This window comes from Scyliorhinus canicula, chromosome 3 (assembly GCF_902713615.1).
Source record: "Scyliorhinus canicula chromosome 3, sScyCan1.1, whole genome shotgun sequence".
Classification (NCBI taxonomy): domain Eukaryota; kingdom Metazoa; phylum Chordata; class Chondrichthyes; order Carcharhiniformes; family Scyliorhinidae; genus Scyliorhinus; species Scyliorhinus canicula.
The window spans coordinates 263533444-263553778 of NC_052148.1; the positions used below are offsets into that span (position 1 = coordinate 263533444).

General features: G+C 50.6%; 1 protein-coding gene across 4 annotated transcripts in view; it reads right to left on the reverse strand.

Moving 5' to 3' along the window:
* fam13a (family with sequence similarity 13 member A) overlaps window positions 1-19100 on the reverse strand; it is a 228315-nt gene extending 209215 nt beyond the window's left edge. For 3 of the 4 annotated variants that reach the window (XM_038792725.1, XM_038792724.1, XM_038792721.1), the window contains exon 1: window positions 4523-4769. In XM_038792725.1, the coding sequence (XP_038648653.1) occupies window positions 4523-4769 (247 nt within the window). Of the gene's footprint in view, window positions 1-4522; window positions 4770-18749 lie in introns of those variants that run through there. The other variant, XM_038792722.1, reaches the window with a different exon arrangement.
* Window positions 19101-20335: the final 1235 nt, after the last annotated feature.

A 20335-nucleotide genomic window follows, 5' to 3' on the forward strand; every position in this document is an offset into this window, starting at 1 on the left:
GATCATTTCATGAATTCAGAATTATAAATGTTCTCAGTCGTGAATATAAACCTGATGTGCTTCTGTTAAAAGGTGTATTTAAGTCGTATGGATGTTAAAAGGAAAGCTTAAAGGATTACTTAGTGTTGTATTCTTTGGGGCTTGTATTTGAATTAATGGTTGCTAAGATGTTCACTCTAGGTTTTAAAAAAGGTCAACTTGAGTTCATAGAATAAACATTGTTTTGCTTTAAAAAATACTTTTCCATTTCTGCTGTACCACACCTGTAGAGTGGGCGTGTGCTCCCCATACCACAAAGTATTAAAAGTTGTGGGTCAGGTGAACTCCATGCTACACTTTGGGGTTCTCTAAACCCTGGCCCATAACACAAGCAACAGCCTGACATAGTCATACTCACAGAATCCTGCCGTACAGACAATGTCCCAGACGCCACTATCACCATTCCTGGGTATGTCCTGTCTCACCGGCAGGGCAGACCAGCAGAGGTGGTGGCTCAATGGTATACAGTCAGGACGGAATTGCCCTGGGAGTCATAGAATTTACAGTGCAGAAGGAGGCCATTCGGCCCATCGAGTCTGCACCAGCTCTTGGAAAGAGCACCCTACCCAAGGTCAACACCTCCACCCTATCCCAATAACCCAGTAACCCCACCCAACACGAAGGGCAATTTTGCACATTTATCATGGCTAATCCACCTAACCTGCACATCTTTGGACTGTGGGAGGAAACCGGAGCACCCGGAGGAAACCCACGCACACATGGGGAGGATGTGCAGACTCCGCACAGACAGTGACCCAAGCCGGAATCGAACCTGGGACCCTGGAGCTGTGAAGCAATTGTGCTATCCACAATGCTACCGTGACTGTTCTGTGGTTCCCTCTAGTGATAAGAATCATTATCATGAAATTGTTAACTCTTTACATCCCAGTCAATATACATATCATTGCACATTCCAAACTCTCTCACACATTCTACACCCCTTGAACTCAAAGTCATCAAAAATCTGCTGTCCGCACCCCACTTGCCCATCACCCCTCTGCTCGCCCAATTACATTGGCTCGTCGTTAAGCAACAGTCAGCCTCCACTTCAACATTCTTATTCGTGTTTCGAAATCCTTCTAGGGCCTTGCCCTGCCCTGTCTGTTACCAAATCCAGCTCTCATACCCTCGGTGATCCTGGTGCCCCTCCCAATCTGGCCTCCTGTGTAACCATGGTTTTAATCACTTCACCATCGCTGGTCATGCCTTCAACTGCTGAAGTTGTAAGCTCTGGAATTCCTTCTCGAAGCATCTGCCTCTTGAACTCGCTCTCCTGCTTTTCCACGCTCTTTAAATCTCCCTCTTTGACTAAGACTCTGGTCACCTCTTCATGTGGTTCTGCGTCAAATTTTGTTTGATCCGTGAAGCACCTTGGGCCATTTTACCGTGTTAAAAAGTGCAACAAAAATCTAAGATACTATGGTTTGAAAACGAATACACAACAACCTGGAGAACGAGAGCTGAAAATGACATGGGAGATTGTAGGGTGGGACCCGCATGTCCTTGGAGAGGAATCCATCTCAGGGGTTAATGGACGGTACGGCAGCACAGTGGTTAGCACTGTTGCTTCACAGTGCCAGGGTCCCAGGTTCAATTCCCGGTTTGGGTCACTATCTGTGCAGAGTCTGCACATTCTCCCCGTGGCTACGTCGGTTTCCTCCGGGTGCTCCGGTTTCCTCCCACAAGTCCCGAAAGACATACTTGTTAGGTGAATTGGACATTCTGAATTCTCCTTCAGTGTACCTGAACAGGCGCTGGTGTGTGTAAAGATTATTATAATACAGGCAAAGTTTCTTTGACAAACTGTTTTACTCCCAGTCAGACATTCAGCTCGTTTGAAGTCTAATGGATGGGGTGTCCAACAGGCGGATGATGCAAAATCATCTCGGATTGTACAGGCATCCACGGTTTTAAACCCTTTGGGGCTCCAGCATCGATCAAAGAGGTGCTTCTCTCCGACCAGAGTCAAGGTGGCCATTCTCACCTTGTGTGGGGCCATGCTCCCACTCTCTGCCCAGGTGACAACGGGCAATAGAATTTACAGTGCAGAAGGAGGTCACTCGGCCCATTGAGTCTGCACCGGCCCTTGGAAAGAGCGCCCCACTAAGCCCACACCTCCACTCTATGCCCGTAACCCAGTAACCCCCACCTAACCTTTTTGAGACTAAGGGGCAATTTAGCATAGGCAATCCACCTAACCTGCACATCCTTGGACTGTGGGAGGAAACCGGAGCACCCGGAGGAAACCCACGCAGACACGGGGAGAAAGTGCAGACTCCACACAGTCACCCAAGGCTAGAATTGAACCCGGGACCCTGGAGCTGTGAGGTAACAGTGCTAACCACTGTGCCGCCCATGCCAATGATCTCCTTTGCACGACAGTCAGTTAGCAGCAAGATGTACAATGCAGCTCTTCAGCTGATGACAATTAACTGTATAAAAACAGTTCACAGGTGCAACATTGTCGAATATTGGAAGATTCTGCCCGGCAAGTCTCTCTTCATCCCATACAAACCCCACATGTTAAATCCAAAAGCTCCCATGAATGATATAACTTAATGCCACACTCTGACACCCAGTTCTGATTGGGCAATTGCTGCCACCTCACCCCCACTACCCTCTCCCCCCTCCCATGACTTAAGTTAAATTTTGCATCAAACAGCATTGACTAAAATATAGTTCATGGGGAGCTTTGAAAATGTCAAACATGTTCCGGGGGAAATGAACAGCTTTTTAACAGTATTCCAATCAGATCTTATTACACCCCTTCTCCCCCCTCCCCCTACACTAATCACTGTGCCGCTGAGGGGATGGGTCGGCGACCATGGGTTTACCTGCTACGCTGGCACACCATGCCTCACCACCCCTTCCTCTCCACTGAACATTCCAGAGCTGGCCAGTAGAGAGCAGCACACAATCAGAACTGGAACCCATTCCAGTTCCACATCAGAACATTAAAGATATGAACGGGATTAGGCCCTTGGCCCCCCCTTGACCCCGATTCGCCGTCATGGCTGATTCGATTGTGATCTGAACTCCACTTCACTGCCTGCCTCCCAGAGGTAAACGGCAAAGGAGGAGTTCATGAGAAAGATGTTTGTTTATTCACCCATAACAGCAGTATTTACACAGGACCCAGTTACACACCTCAGAGTCCTCACTCCTTCCTGACCTGTTATACTAGTGTTGGTTAACTCGCAGCACTAGGGAACGATCACCCCTAGCTGAATGAGTTCCATGGAGGATCATCACACTCCTTGATTTCCTTGTAAGTCCAAAAATGTGTCAACTCAGCCTTGAATGTATTCAATGACCCGGCTTCCACTGCTGTTTGGGGGGCAGAATTCCAAAGATTAATTACCGTCCGAGAAGAACAATTCCTCTTTACCACCCCTCTTAAATTGGGGCCCCTGGTTTTGATACTGTGCCCCTTAATTCTGAATTCCCCCAGGAGATGAAATAGCATCTTGGCATCCACTCTTTCAAGCCCCCTCAGGATATTATATGCTTCAATAAGAATCCCCCTTGCCTTTCTTTGGAAGAGTCTTGGGGCTGTTTTACACCGAGTTTGACGGGGCCTTCACTTACCCTTCATCCAAACGGTAACACAACTGACAGCACTCTGAGTGGTGGGCTGTGCCAGCCCCTATGAATCAGGCTCAGACCCGAGAATGGGACTCAGCACCTTAATCCCGAGATGTAGCCTCCTGTCATTACCGACTGGATGATGTTAATTAGGCTTCGGAGGTGGGAAGCAAGAAGGGAGGGAAGGGGGGAGGGGTAATAAAGCAAAGAAAAGAAGAAAAAGAGAGAGAAAATGAGAAAGAGAAAAAAAGGGAAAAGAAAGTACTTGCAGTTATAGAGCGCCTTCTGTGATCACAGGATTTCCCAAAATAGAAGCCCAGGCTAACGCTCTGGGAACAGAGGTTCAAATCCCACCAAGGCAGCACGATGGAATTTAAATTCAATTAATAAATCTGGAATAGAAATCCAGGGCTGGATTCTTGTGCCCCGTCTGCTGTAAGAACGCCACGGGTCGGACGTGGACGATGGAGAAGTCCATTGACCTTGGGCAGGATTCTCTGGTCGCCGGATGGACTCAGCCGGAGAATCCCGCCCTCAGTCTCAGTAATGATGGCCGTGAACCCACCTGGTTTGCTAATGCCCTTCAGTGGAGCAAATCTGCCATCTTTACCTAGTCTGGCCTACATGCAACTCCAGACCAGCAGACATGTGGCTGACTCTTAACGGCCCTCTGAAATGGCCCAGCAAGCCACTCAGTCCAAGGGCGATTAGGGATGAGCTACAAACACTGGCCTGCGATGCCCACATCCCCTGAAAGACTGGGAGTAGATCACTCAGCCAATCTAGCTTTGTCACCAGCAAAGTCCCGAGCTTAGAATACGAAGAAACCTTTGAGTACGTGTAGTTCCAGTTGTAATATTGAAAACGGCTGCCCATTGATTAATGTACAGCAGCTCACCATATTCCTGCAAATATCCCACCATGTGCTGCATCACCAATGGAACCCCATCGACCATCTGCCCTTGTTGCTGGAGGTCACGAAGCGAGATTCCGAAAACCTTCCCGCCACCACGGGGCCTCTGCGCGCTGAGCGGATGAGCCATGATCCTCTTGACGTCCTCCTTCAACCTGACTGCGGTCCTGTTTTGCTGGAATGAACAGAGGAGTGGGGAACAATCAACCACGGCTACAACAGGCACCTCCATTGGACAAGGAAACAAGCACTTATTGCCGCGCCAGCAGTCACAGGGGATTAGCGGCAAACGAAACTAAAATATAATCTCAAAGGCCGAGTGTGTTGGCCGGCCTGACAGGCTTCTCGGTTCCAGTCATGAAAGGGAGATGTTACTCCTGTAGCTACTGGAAACAGAAAAGGTAAACATTCACACGCCCCTTCCATTGTAACAGGTGGGCAGGACCCACACAGTCACAAAACCAATCACAGAGCTTATGTTAATCACCACCAGGCCACAAGAGGGACAGGTAAAGATTGCTGAATTTAAAAAAAATCTTTTTGATCAGGGCCGATGAAGGAAAATAAATCCCGGCGCCCATAGAATATGGGTGGAAACAGAGTGGATTTTACACTCAAACGATTGGTTTTGACGGGGGACAGTATGGTTCTTGTTGCAAATATCTAGCTGCTGTCAATCCAGCTGAAGGCTGATTGCTCTATCCAGGCATGAAGCATTCCAGGCAATGCCAGGAAAACATTCTATGCAGCGTCGCAGAGAGGGTCTTTCAACCTCCTGCATGGATATGACTTCTTGTCGAAACTAAACAGTCAACGGGACCAATTTTTAAAGAATAATTGACAGGAAGGAGCCGGTGCATGATTGCCAACCCTCCAGGATTGGCCTGGATTCTCCAGGATTAAACATCAATCTCCAGGAAACTACAATGAGAATCCCAAGAAAAAAGGTTCATCACAGGGGCTAACATTTTTCAATTTTTGGTAATTAGCCATAAAAATATTGGGGAAGGATTTTTTAAAAAAAAGGTCCAGGTGGAGCAATTGGAGGGCAGGCGTGATTAAATCTAATAATAATAATCTTTATTAGTGTCACAAGTAGGCTTACATTAACACTGCAATGAAGTTAATGTGAAAAGCCCAGAGTCGTCACTCTGGTGCCTGTTCAGGTACACGGAGGGAGAATTCAGAAAGTCCAATTCACCTAACAAGCACGTCTTTCGGGAATTGTGGGAGGAAACCGGAACACCCGGAGGAAACCCACGCAAACACGGGGAGAACGTGCAGACTCCGCACAGACAGTGGCCCAAGCCGGGAATAGAACCTGGAGCCCTCGCGCTGCGAAGCAACAGTGCTAATCTCCAGGAATATAACCAGAGTTGGCAACACGAGGCTACAAGTGAAAAGCCTCCTTTTTTTGAGAAACGATTGAATTGTTTACTTTGCAAAAAATAAATTAAAAGCCAGACTTCCTGGATTTTCAGTGGCTGGTGGCTCAAACAGCAATTCCTGCTCTTGGTGCTGACCCAGTAAACACAACATGTTATGGAAATCTGGAAGACTCTGCTTTCAAAAGGCTGAGAGAGCTGGGGTAAACGTCTGTTAGGTAAGGGTTGAGGTGATATGCATCACTGTAAATACACAAGGAATTAATGTAAGTACACGTATACTAGCTAGACACTAGAGGGAGCACCGGAGACAGGACACACAGACATTCAACCAATAGGCCAGTAATATAGGACACGACCAACGGGCATTCACGATACACACAGAGGTGATACTACCACAGGGGGGCATTACACCAACCCATATATAAGGACACAGCACACATGATCTTCTTCTTTCCAGTGGATACACTCAGTGAGTACGCAGGATTGATTGAACACATCACACCCACCACCTGGATTGTAGCAGACTGGTTCGTCAGTCTGAGTAGCTATAGCAGGATTAACAGGAGAGTCGAATCCAAGTAGGAGAATTGTTAACAGTTTAATAAATGCGTTAAAGCTATCTCCAAGTCTGAACCTTCCTTTGTCAGAGTGCACATCAAGGAAGCAGCTTATGCTACGTCAAGAGCATAACAAAACAATGGTGTCGAGAGACATGGAGGAAAGGTGGGCAAAAATGGGGTGAGCTGCACATCAGTGACGATCCAATTGAATGGCTGGCCATTGTCACAAGTAGGCTTACATTAACACTGCAATGAAGTTACTGTGAAAAGTCCCTAGTTGCCACATTCCAGTGCCTGTTCGGATACACAGAGGGAGAATTCAGAATGTCCAATTCACCTAACAGCACATATTTCGGGACTTGTGGGAGGAAACCGGAGCACCCGGAGGAAACCCACGCAGACACGGGGAGAACGTGCAGACTCCGCACAGACAGTGACCCAAGCTGGGAATCGAACCCAGGTCACTGGCGCTGTGAGGCAACAGTGCTACCGTGCCTCCCTCCAGTGTGCTACCATGCCAAATGGCAGGGCAGGCTCGAGGGGCCGAGTGGTCTACTCCTGCTCCTAGTTTGTATGCTCATGGCCCGAATTTAATGGATCGAGGGCAGATGTGCGCCGGATCTGGAAGCATGCAAATTCATGCAGGACGACGTTGGGCATGTATCGTGGCATCATCACGCAGTTGCACGATATTTCAGTAGATGGGTGCAAGTGGGAGACGCCGGAATGCAGGCCAACATAAGCACTTTGACTTTTGTTGGGTTTGTCCATCATATTATGATTAATTCCTCATTGCTGCCAACTTGAACCAAATTGTTATTGATTTGATTTGTTTGGGTCCACAGAGGGAGAATTCAGAATGTCCAATTCACCTAACAAACCCGACTATCGGGACCTTGAAGGAGGGAACCGGAGCACCCGGAGGAAATCCACGCAGACACAGGAAGAACGTGCAGATTCCACACAGACAGTGACACAAGCCGGGAATCGAATCCGGGTCCCTGGCGCTGTGAGGCAACAGTGCTAACCATTGTTGGTTATGTCCCACACAAGCCTCCTCCCTCCCACCTCATCAACAATTTCTTCTATTCCTTTCTCCCTTGTGTGTTAGAACATAGAACAGTACAGCACAGAACAGGCCCTTCGGCCCTCGATGTTGTGCTGAGCAATGATCACTCTACTCAAACCCACGAATCCACCCTATACCCGTAACCCAACAACCCCCCCCCCCCCCCCCCTCCCCCCTTAACCTTACTTTTTAGGACACTACGGGCAATTTAGCATGGCCAATCCACCTAACCCGCACATCTTTGGACTGTGGGAGGAAACCCACGCACACACGGGGAGGACGTGCAGACTCCACACAGACAGTGACCCAGCCGGTAACCGAACCTGGGACCCTGGAGCTGTGAAGCATTTATGCTAACCACCATGCTACCGTGCTGCCCCCAATCTTGTTTGTATCTTGTTTCACCTCAACCATGTGGTCGTGCGGCCCATTCACCCCAATCGCTGCAGAAAGATGTCGCTCCAGAATTCCCTATTGTTGTTATCAGTGACTCTCCTAAACAGACAGTAGGAGAGCTTCAGTTCCCCCACAAACGGAAACACCCTTTCGACGTTCACTCAAACCTCTTTTTTGATCTTAAATACTTCTATCAGGTGGGACAGAGAAAGGTTGCCCATCAGGGTTACACTCCGAACTGACGTAGCAAGAAGCTCCTGGAGCAAATGGTGATGGTTTGTGATCGTCACTGCACTTTCTCATGGCCTGTTGTAACAAGAGTAGAATACTGCTCGTACAACAATCGCTCAGAGTCCCAGCTCCACTGGGCCAGGATCAGGCCCATCCCTTATCACGTATCATTTTGACCAACAGCTCCCATGACACTGAATTTAGGAGGTTGGAGATGATATTGCACAAAAGTAGGCCATTTGGCCCATCAGTTTTTAATTCATTCATGAGATGTGGCCATCTCTGGCAAGGTCAGCATTACTGCCCATCTCAAAATGCCCGAGAGACGGCAGTAAGCCATTTTCTTGGACTGCTGCAATGCGTGCAAATGGACAATGCTGGCAACACCCTATTTACTGCCTAACTCCCTCGATGCCCTGAGGACAGTAGGGGTCAACCGTGCAGTGTAGCAATGGATCTCACCCAGAGCCGCACGGCTCATTTAAATATGTGTGTGCCAGACTTTCCGGGGCCCGGGAACTATCGGCCTCCCCAGACAGGCCTCAACCCAGCACCGTTTGGTACTGATCCACACAAATGTGGACCAGGCGTAACAGCGCCTAGGGGGTCTCCCAGGCCATTGCAGACCCACGGGTGGTTGGGAAAAGGGCAGGGTGTCACCATGGCTCTCCCAATGGCACCTGGGCACTGCCAGCCTAGCACCTTGGCATTACCAGCCTGGCACCTCAGCACAGCCACATTGGCACTGCCAGTGTGGCATGGTGTGAGGGGGCCATGCCCATGAAAGGGGGGATGAGGGGGTAGGAAGAGTGGAAGGGGTGAAGAGCGGGTTTGAAGGGGCTTCATAAGGGTTGGATGGGAGGAAGTGTGGGGCTTCTGATAGGTGGGGTGGGGAGGCCTGGAAAAGGGGGGGGGGGGGTTGCTCTGTGACCCGATCATGGGGTGTCCTCACTTGGGGGGGGGGGGGGTAACGCCCGTGTGTGTGTGTGTGTGGGGGGGGGGGGGGGGGGGGGGGGGGGGGGGGGGGGTGACATGGTCTATGGGTGGCTGGAGCGGAGGACCCACAAGCTCATTTAGAGATCAGGGCAGCCTTTGAAAATTTCTGAGGAGTCGGTCTCGCTGGCAAGTCCAGCTCCCCATTGCCGAAAACATTTCTAAATGTGGGCTGGGCTGGGGAGAAACTCCCCAAGGCCCAGAAAGATGACTGAGGGTGCGGTCTAACGACCATGCCGCGCCCGACTAGGGACACAACGCGGCGGTAAGATTTACTGGGCTCGTCACGCGAGACATTGCAATATGGATCCCGCCCACAATAGCAGGGCCCAAATTTGCATATTGATGTGTGCTGTTCAGCTCACTTGAATGTGTCCATGCCGGGTCGGCCCAGTGCCTGGGATCGAATCCCTTCGTCTCAGAGACCCAGGCCAAGCGCCGTTTAATACTGGCCTCCACAAATGTGGGCTAGGCAGATCGACACGGCAGTGGGGTTTCCGAGGCGATCGGAAGACGGTTGGCCTCTGGGCTAGCTGGTACCCTGGCACTGCTGATGCCAGCCTGGCACGCAGACAGCGGCACCCTGGCACTGCCACCTATGTACCACCCTGGCACTGCTCGGGTGCCCAGGTGGCACTGCTCGGCTGGTAGGGGCACTGCCAGGGTGGCAGGCTGGCAATACCCAGTGGCATCTTGCTTGTGCCAGGGACCGGGTGGGGTGAGGAGGGCTCCCGAGGACCTCCTAGTCGGTAAATTGAGGCATTGGGGGAGTCTGGGGGTCGCATTGGGAGGGTGTTGAGAGATTGGGGTGACAAGTGCGGCCTTGGTGGGGCCTTCCTCGCCGAGGCCTGGAAAAAGAGTCTGTTTAATAACGGGGTCATTCTTGGCGCTGGCAGCACTGGGAAACACCCCACGAAACCCGCCCAAAATAACACTTTGAAATATTTTGATTGAGCTCCGCCCCGGATTTCTAATTGCAGCAATGATGTTCCAACCACATGCTTCGTACAAGTTAGTCAGAAGGTCTCCGAGAGAGCAGTCTCTCCAAAGTCTGAGGGGAGACAATCGTAGCCTCCACATCATAAGACAGTCAGGAGATAACAACTTGAGAAATAGGAGCTGGTGTAGGCCATTCAGCCCTTCGAGCCTGCTTTGCCATTTAAGAAGATCGTAGCTGATCCTTCCCCTCAACTGCATCTCCCACACTATTCCTACATTCCAAAGTTGCATAATTCCCTCAGTACCAACGGAGCTACTGACCTCTGTGCTGCAGAAAATTAACATCCGAGTATCCACTGTTCTCTGGCGTGGGCTGGAGAATTCCAAAGATCCACATTCGTTTGACTGAAAAAATCTGTCCTAATCTTACCCCATAAAGGCCAAACTCTTATTTTGAGATGATTCTGGTTGGAATTCTGTTGGGACGACAGTTGTCTTGCCCATCGGTTGGTTCAGGGGGAGACCCAATGGAATCAAGCACCTCTCAGGTACTTAGGTGGCCACCATTGGGTCTTTCCGTGATTGGGGTCCCTGGCAGTGCAAGTCCCGCTCGCCGAGAGCTGCTTGTCAATCGTCATGCCACCAGCGCCAGCAGGAGAGGTGGCTGCCCACGGTATTGCACCCACCACATGCCCAGATCGTGGGACCCCAGACCGAATGTAAACCAAGATGGAATGGGAATTACAGGGTCAGGCCTAAGGGGTCAGTGGCGGGAGGGTCCGGGGCAATGGCAGGTGACTTTCAGCAAACCCCACCCCCTTTGCAATAGCAGGTCCCTCGATTGGGCCAAGTGCTTGACCATGAGCGACCGCCCCCACGAGGTCACTGGCAAGCCTGACAGGATGGGCAGCCCCCTAAGGGCATGGAAATGCTGTGCGGCCCTCATTTAAACCCTGAGTAACAATAAACTTCAGGCCTAATGGTGTCAATTCGCTCACTAATGAGGCTCATCCACTGCAGGTGGCCAGGTATCCTACGTCAACTCCTTCCAACCTCTGACATGATCAAAGGGATTTTCTCGCTACTGATAGAAATAAACACAGGGCTGTCCAGCAATGAATGTGAAGTGTTAAAATGTGAAGTGATTCATTTTAGAATCATAGAATTTACAGTGCAGATGGAGGCCATTGGGCCCATCAAGTCTGCATCGGCCCTTAGAAAGAGAACCCTACCCAAGCCCATGGGCGGAATTCTCCGCTCCCGGGAAAAATCGGGAAGGCCGTCGTGTACTCGGCCGAGTTTCACGACGGCCTCGGAGCCGCTCCCGTCACCGTATTCACCCCCACCCGGGGGGCTAGGAGCGGCGCTCCGTTATTCTCTGTAGAATGACGCAACGGCGGCGCCTATGTGACGTCAGCCGCGCATGGGCAGGTTCGCCGGCTCCAACCCGCGCATGCGCGGCTGACGTCACGACGGGTGACGGCTCAAACCCGCGCATGCGCGGTTGCTGTCTTCCCCTCCGCTGCCCCGCAAGGCATGGCGGCTTGATCTTGCGGGGCGGCAGAGGGGAAAGGGTGCGTCCCGTTGAGACGCCGGCCCGACGATCAGTGAGCACCGATCGCGGGCCAGTCCCCTCCCGAGCAAGGCCGTGGTGCTCATTCCCCTCTCCGCCCCCCACAAGCTTCAAACGCGCCTTTGGCGCCCATGTTCACAACGCCAGCGACCAGGTGTGGTTGCCGCCGTCGTGAACCGGTCGCGAACGGCAGGTCGCTCGGCCCATCCAGGTCTGAGAATCGCCGGTCGCCGTGAAAAATGGCGAGCGGCGAATCTTCCGAGTGGGGGGTGGGAGAATCGCGGGGGGCGCCAGGGGGGCGTGAAATGAGTCGCCCGGCCCTCCCGCAATTCTCCCACTCGGCGTGGGGAGCGGAGAATCGCGCCCCATATCTCCACTCTACACCCACATCTCTACTCTATCCCTGTAGCCGCACCTAACCCTTTTTTGGACACTAAGGGCAATTTATCATGGCCAATCCACCTAACCTGCACATCTTTAGACTGTGGGAGGATACCGGAGCACCCGGAGGAAACCCACAGAACATTGGCCAGCAGAACATAGAGGGATATTATCAAGTAAAGCGTACAAATCTGAAGATGGCGCAGGAGCAGAGGGACGTCGGTGTACATAAGCCTTTGAAGATGGTGGGATAGGTTGAGAGCATTGTTAATAAAGCAAACCGTATCCCGAGCTTTAGCGTATAAGAGCAAGGAGGTTATTTTGGCCTTAGCTGTAGTATTGCACCCAGTTCTGGGCCCCACACTTTAGGAATAATAATAATAATCTTTATTAACGTCACAAGTAGGTTTACATTAACACTGCAGTGAAGTTACTGTGAAAAGCCCCCCTCGCCACAAATCGGCGCCTGTTCGGGTACACAGAGGGAGAATTCAGAATGTCAAAATTACCTAACAGCACATCTTTCGGGGCTTGTGGGAGGAAACCGGAGCACCCAGAGGAATCCCACGCAGACACGGGGAGAACGTGCAGACTCCGCACAGACAGTGACCCAGCCGGGAATCGAACCTGGGACCCTAGAGCTGTGAAGCACCAGTGCTAACCACCGTGCTGCCCATTAGAGATGGTGCAAAAGATTCAGGAGAATGGTTCGAGGGGTGAGGAATTTCAGCTCTGAGGATAGATTGGAGAAATCAGATTGGACATTTTTCTGAGAGAAAAGAAGGATGAGAGGAGATTTGAAGGAGATGTTCAACATCATTGGGGTTCGGTTTAGCTCAGTTGGTTCGACGGCTGGTTTGTGATGCAGAGTGAGGCCAGCAGCGTGGGTTCAATCTCCGGACCACCCGAGATTATTTATGAAGGCCCCACCTTCTCAACCTTGCCCCTCGCCTGAGGTGTGGTGACCCTCAGGTTAAATCACCACCAGTCAGCCCTCCCCCCTCAGAGGGGAAAGCAGCCGATGGTAATCTGGGATTCTGGCGACTTTATCTTATCTTCAACATCATGAATGGGGAGTAGATAGGGAGAAACTGTTTGCGCGCATGAAAGGATTGGGAACGAGGGGGCTCAGCGTCAAAGTAATTTGTAAAAGAAGCAAATGCGATGCGAGAAAAAACATTTTCACGCAGTGAGTGGTTGGGGTCTGGGATGCGCTGCCCGAGGGGGTAGTGGAGGCGTTGGGAGGTTCAATCAAAACATTCAAACTGGAATTATACTCTTATCTGAAAGGGATGAATGTTCAGGGTTGGGGGGAGAAAGCAGGGAAATGGACCTTGGGAATTCTTCGTTCGGAGAGCGAGTGCCAACACGATGGGCCAAATGGCCTCCTTCTGTGCAGCAACAGTCCTGTGCTGCAATGTGATGAAGTGTGTTCACAGCTGCAGTAAATCCAGCCCACCATGTTCTAGATTCCCCGGCCAGGGGAAACATTTCCTCAGCATTTACCCTGTCGTTCCGGAGGTTTCCTCACCTGTTGGGCCCTGATCTGACTCCAGGCCACGGTACTATATATATGTTGACTGCGGGGGTGCTAGAGGATGGAAACTGAAAACAAAATTCACTTTCAAAGCCAGAATCCGAGCATCTGGTTTGGATTTGAGAGCTTCACCAGCAAGTCCGCTCACAAAGGGGAAACACTGGCCAAATATTATCCTTCAAACCGTCATTCTCAGTTTGAATTTGTCAGAATTTGGAGACTTTTCGGAGTGACAGATGGGAACGGCAAGTGGAACGCACACATGGGTCCAACCAAATGGACAGCCCCCTCCCCAACACCCCCACCGCTTACGGGAGTCTATTTTGTCGAAAGGGGAAACCAGCTCTGATGCCCTATTTAGCTGAACGTTGCGGCGGGGATTTCCATTTGTGGTCAGGACCCCGCGGGGCATTGCTATCAAACGTTGGCCTTGACTGCGCATCCTCTCGGGAGCAACAGCCCAAGACAAATGGTCACAGCTGCCAGGCCGCCATTGTGCACCACCTACGCAGAGAACTCACTAACATACGAGTAAGTGCAGGATTAGGCCACTCGGCCCCTCGAAACCTGCTCCACCATTCAATAGGATCGCGGCTGATCTGGCTGTAACCTCAACACGACACTCCTGCCCACACCCCCGACAACCTTTCACCCCCCCCCCCCCCTTTGTTCATCAAGAAACTATCCAGCTCTGCCTTAAAAATATTCAAAGGCTCTGTTTCCACTGCCTTTTGAGGAAGAGAAATCCGGGACTCCCGGCCCTTTAGAAGAAAAGGTTTCTCCTCATCGCTGTCTTCAACAAGCGACCCCTTATTTTTAAATAGTGGCCTCTAGTTCTAGATTGTCTGACAAGAGGAAACATCCTCTCCACGTTCAACCTGTCAATACCCCTCAGGATCAGAAAGATTTTGATCAAATCGCCTCTTATTCTCCTAAACACTGGGGGATACAAACCTAACCTCCTCAACCTTGTCCTAAGACAACCCGCCATTCCTGGTATTAGTCTAGTAAACCTTCTCTGAACTGCGTCTAACATATTTGCATTCAATAAGAGGACCAGTGCTGTACACAGTACTCCAGATGTGGTCTCACCAATGCTCTGTAGAACTGAAGCACAACCTCCCTACATTTATATTCAATTCCCCTTGCAATAAACAATAACTTTCTAACAAGCATTCCTAATTATTTACTGTACCTGTGTCCCAGCCTTTTGTGATTCATGCACTAGGGCACCCAGATCCCTCTGTGCCTCAGAGCCCTGCAATCTCTCACCATTTAGATAATAAGTTTCTTTTGTATTCTTTCCGCCAAAATGGACAATTCCACATTTGCCCACATTTTACTCCATTTGCCACATTTTTTTCCCACTTAACCCACTCTGGGCAGCACGGTAGCATTGTGGATAGCACAATTGCTTCACAGCTCCAGGGTCCCAGGTTCGGTTCCGGCTTGGGTCACTGTCCGTGCGGAGTCTGCACGTTCTCCCCGTGTGTGCGTGGGTTTCCTCCGGGTGCTCCGGTTTCCTCCCACAGTCCAAAGATGTGCAGGTTCGGTGGATTGGCCATGATAAATTGCCCTTAGTGTCCAAAATTGCACTTAGTGTTGGGTGGGGTTACTGGGTTATGGGGATAGGGTGGAGGCGTTGACCTTGGGTAGGGTGCTCTTTCTGGCCTCCTTCTGCACTGTAAATTCTATGATTAACCGATCTTTGACCTTTTTTAGCCTCCATATGTTCTCTTCACAGCTTACTTTCCTGCCTCCCTTTGTGAGATGAACAAATTTAGCAACCATACCTTCAGTCCCTTCATCCAAGTAATTTATATCAATTGTAAAAAGGTTGAGGCCCCAGCACTGAACCCTGTGGCACATCACTCACCACATCCTGCCAACCAGGAAAAGACCCATTTATACCAACTCCCTGTTTCCCATTAGCTGGCCAATCTTCAATCAACGCCCAAGTGTTACTCCCAAAACCATGAGCTTTTATTTTATGCAATAACCTTTGACGTGGTACCTTATCAAGTTCCCTCTGGAAATCTAAGTACAAGAGAGGGCCTTACCTCCCGCCTGGGAGTGCTGGCTCCTCTGCCCTGTAACCGGGAGACCGTCCTCACGCAGCTGCCAGGCTCCCAGTACTGCAGAGGATCTGCAATAGCCTTGTATGTTTTTTTTTAAATTACTGCAACAAGCTACTGCTACTTATTGTGGGTATCCCTTCCACACACAATCTGATTTCTCTAAATTGGCTCGGGATGCTGAAAAGCTTGTATGCCGCATGGCAGTGCCAAGGTGTGTGCCCACCTTATGTGCCACTTCCATCGGACTCCAAACACTCCACAAATGTGAGGTAATGCATTTTGGAAGGTCAAATACAGGTAGGAACATAGAATGAATGGTAGAACCCTCAAGAGTATTGACAGTCAGAGAGATCCAGGTGTACAGGTCCACAGGTCACTGAAACGGGCAACACAGGTGGAGAAGGTAGTCAAGAAGGCATACGGCATGCTTGCCTTCATTGGCCGGGGCATTGAGCATAAAAATTGGCAAGTCATGTTGCAGCTGTATAAAACCTTAGTTAGGCCACACTTGGGAGTATAGTGTTCAATTCTGGACGCTGCACTACCAGAAGGACGTGGAGGCTTTAGAGAAGGTGTAGAAGAGATTTACCAGGATGTTGCCTGGTATGGAGGGCATTAGCTATGAGAAGAGGTTGAATAAACTTGGTTTGTTGATACATACATAGAACATAGTGCAGAGAGGCCATTCGGCCCATCGAGTCTGCACCGACCCAATTAAGCCCTCATTTCCACCCTATTCTTGTAACCCAATAACCCCTCCTAAACTTTTTGGACACTAAGGGCAATTTAGCATGGCCAATCCACCTAACCTGCATGTCTTTGGACTGTGGAAGGAAACCGGAGCATCCGGAGGAAACCCAAAATGAAAGAGGAAATGCTGGAAAATCTCAGCAAGTCTGGCAGCATCAGTAGGGAGAGAAAAGAGCTAACGTTTCGAGTCCGATCACGCTTTGTTAAAGCAAAGGTTCCAGCATCCGCAGTAATTTGCTTTTATCCGGAGTAAACCCACGCAGACACGGGGAGAACGTGCAGACTCTGTAAAGACAATGACCCAGCGGGGAATCGAACCTGTGACCCTGGCACTGTGAAGCCACAGTGCTATCCACTTGTGCTACCATGCTACTCGAAGGGGCGACCTGATAGAGGTCTACAAAATTCTGAGGGGCATAGGCATAGTGGATAGTCAAATACTTTTTCCCAGGGTAGATGGGTCAATTACTAGGGGGCATAGGTTTAAAGTGCGGGGGCAAGGTTTAGAGGAGATGGACGAGGCAAGTTTTTTTACACAGAGGGTAGTGGGTGCCTGGAACTCGCTGCTGGAGTAGGTGGTGGAAGCAGGGACGATAGTGACATTTAAGGGGCATCTTGATAAATACTTGAATAGGATGGGAATAGAGGGATACGGACCCCGGAAGTGTAGAATATTTTAGTTTACACGGGCAGCAAGGTTGGCACGGGCTTGGAGGGCTGAAGGGCCTGTTCCTGTACTGTACTTCTCTTTGTTCCACCCCTGCTCTTTCATACACCCCACATCCATTAAAAATGACCAGCTTCCAACATTGGTGAAAACCGAGGTCTAGAAAAGGCTCAGGAATGTGGTCTGCCAGCTATGCTCCCACGGATCCCAACTGACCCAGGGCCCATTCCCAGCTTTTTAATCTCATTGTATTTGCAGTGAAACTGGGTTCCATCGGCAGAACTTAAAAGCTGCCAGGAGCACGGGCAACGCCGACCCACTTTGCTTCCTTTCACCCAGTGTTAACAGAGCAATACACGGACATATAAATTAGAGTCAGGAGTAGGCCACTCGGTCCCTCCAGCCTGCTCCACCATTCAATAAGATCATGGCTTATGATTGTTGTCTCAACCCCACATTCCCGCCTACCCCCAATAACCTTTCACCCCTTTTGCTTATCAAGAATCTATCTCCCACAGCCTTCAAAATATTCTTACAACACCAGGTTAAAAGTCCAACAGGTTTTCATCAGCTATTGAAGGAGCTGCGCTCTGAAAGCTAGTGTTTCCAAATAAACCTGTTGGAATTTAACTTGGTGTTGCAAGACTTCTTACTGTGCCCGCCCCAGTCCAACGCCGGCATCTCCCCACCTTGAAAATGTGCAAAGACTCTGCTTCCAGCTTTTGAGGAAGAGTTCCAGAGACTCTCGACCCTATGAGAGAGAGTTTCTCCTCCTCTCACAGTGGGAAACATCCTCTCCACATCCATCCCGTCAATACCCCTCAGGATTCTATGTGCTTCAGACAATTCGCATCTCACTTTAAAAAAAAATAAATTTAGTGAACCCAATTCATTTTTTCCAATTAAGGGGCAATTTTGGCATGTTCAATCCACCTACCTTACACATCTTTGGGTTGTGGGGGCGAAACCCACGCAGACACGGGGAGAATGTGCAAACTCCACATGGACACTGACCCAGAGCCGGGAGCGAACCTGGGACCTTGGCGCCGTGAGGCAACAGGGCTAACCCACTGCGCCACCGTGCTGCCCCACCTCACACTTCTAAGCTCCAGTAGATACAAGCCCAACCTGTCTAACCTTTCCTTTCAGACAACACAGAATATACAGTGCAGAAGGAGGCCATTCGGCCCATCGAGCCCATACAGCCCTTGGAAAGAGCACCCGACCCAAGTCCACGCCTCCACCCTATCCCCATCACCCAGTAACGCCGCCTAAACACTCCCCATTCCAGGTATTAGTCTAGTGTCAAACTCAAACTTTTCTATTCCAGAACCCTCTTGCAAAGCGCCCTGGGTCAGTTTGAAGCATTGGGAAGGTGCTACACGAATGCAAGTTTTTGTTTTTCCCCTATCAAGGGATACAGTACTTTGTGGGGGCGTTAAACGGGACGGTTTCTGTGCCATCTTTGCAGCAAACACTGGGATTTAGAGGCCACAGTTACTGAGATCCCCCCCAGCAGCTGCCTGAGCATCCCACAGACACAGAGGAGCCAGAGACTGGACCGAGGATATAGCCTCATTCAGCAGTGCCGCGTCCCCACCACACACACACAGGATCGCGGCAGCAACACAATGGGCCGCCTGTACTCACACAGACAGTGATTGCTCCTGCTCCCATTTTCCAGGAAATGCATCAAAAAGGAGCTTGATGGACTGGAGACGCAGGAATCCCATGCAGCAGGAAGAGCAGAGAGCCAGGCCGAGCGGGCAGACCAGTTGCAACGCAGATTCTTCCCTCCTCTTCCCAAAGGAAACCTCTCTCCGTCTTCCCAAGGAGGTCGCAGCAGCAGCCTGTATACACACACACACACACAGCTAGGGTTGCTACCCCTGATGGAAATTTGATCCACAATTGCTGGCAGCCTGACATCACATCACGTGAGCTGGCCTGTCTCTGCCTTTTCCCCTTCACCAAAAGAAAGTTTTGAACTGTTCCAGCAGGCACAGGATGAAACTGCAGCAGCACACTCAACATTTCCCAATCCACACTCATTCTGTGGTCAGGCAGCAACAACCAGAAAGCAACAGTTGCCTCCCCTCCAGCCTATCAAGTCCTTTCAATTCAATTGAGGCTGATCTCACACTCAACCGCAATGGCTCCTTAACCCTTACCATCCAGACAGAACAAAGCACTGCTCCCCGGATTCCAGATAATAACTAGTGTTCCTCATCCAAGAGAATCAGAATTTCTGCCCTGGCCGCAACCCACAAAATACTCCTGGCTGCCCGATTATCCTGTACACTGTGGACAGACTGTCCTGCAGACTGGACATAGAATGTACAGTGCAGAAGGAGGCCATTCGGCCCATCAAGTCTGCACCGACCCACTTAAGCCCTCACTTCCACCCTATCCCCATAACTCAATAACCCCTCTGAACCTTTTTGGACACTAAGGGCAATTTAGCATGGCCAATCCACCTAATCTGCACGTCTTTGGACTGCGGGTGGAAACCGGAGCACCCGGAGGAAACCCACGCAGACGCGGGAGAACGTGCAGACTCCACACAGACAGTGACCCAGCGGGGAATCGAACCTGGGACATTGGGTGCTGCGAAGCCACAATGCAAACCACTGAGCTAATGTGCTGTCCTCAAGACTGAGGACAGACAGTCCTGTAGACTGTGGACAGGCTGTGCTGTAGACTGTGGACAGACTGTCCTGTAGACTGTGGACAGGCTCTGCTGTGGACAGACTGTCCTGTAGACTGTGGACACGCTGTCCTGTAGACTGTGGACAGACTGTCCTGTAGACTGTGGACAGGCTGTGCTGTAGACTGTGGACAGACTGTGCTGTAGACTGTGGACAGGCTGTGCTGTAGACTGTGGACAGGCTGTGCTGTAGACTGTGGACAGACTGTGCTGTGGACAGGCTGTGCTGTAGACTGTGGACAGACTGTCCTGTAGACTGTGGACAGACTGTCCTGTAGACTGTGGACAGGCTGTCCACTGAGCTAATGTGCTGTCCTCAAGACTGAGGACAGACAGTCCTGTAGACTGTGCACAGACTGTCCTGTAGACTGTGGACAGACTGTCCTGTAGACTGTGGACAGGCTGTGCTGTAGACTGTGGACAGACTGTCCTGTAGACTGTGCACAGACTGTCCTGTAGACTGTGGACAGACTGTGCTGTAGACTGTGGACAGGCTGTGCTGTAGACTGTGGCCAGACTGTACTGTGGA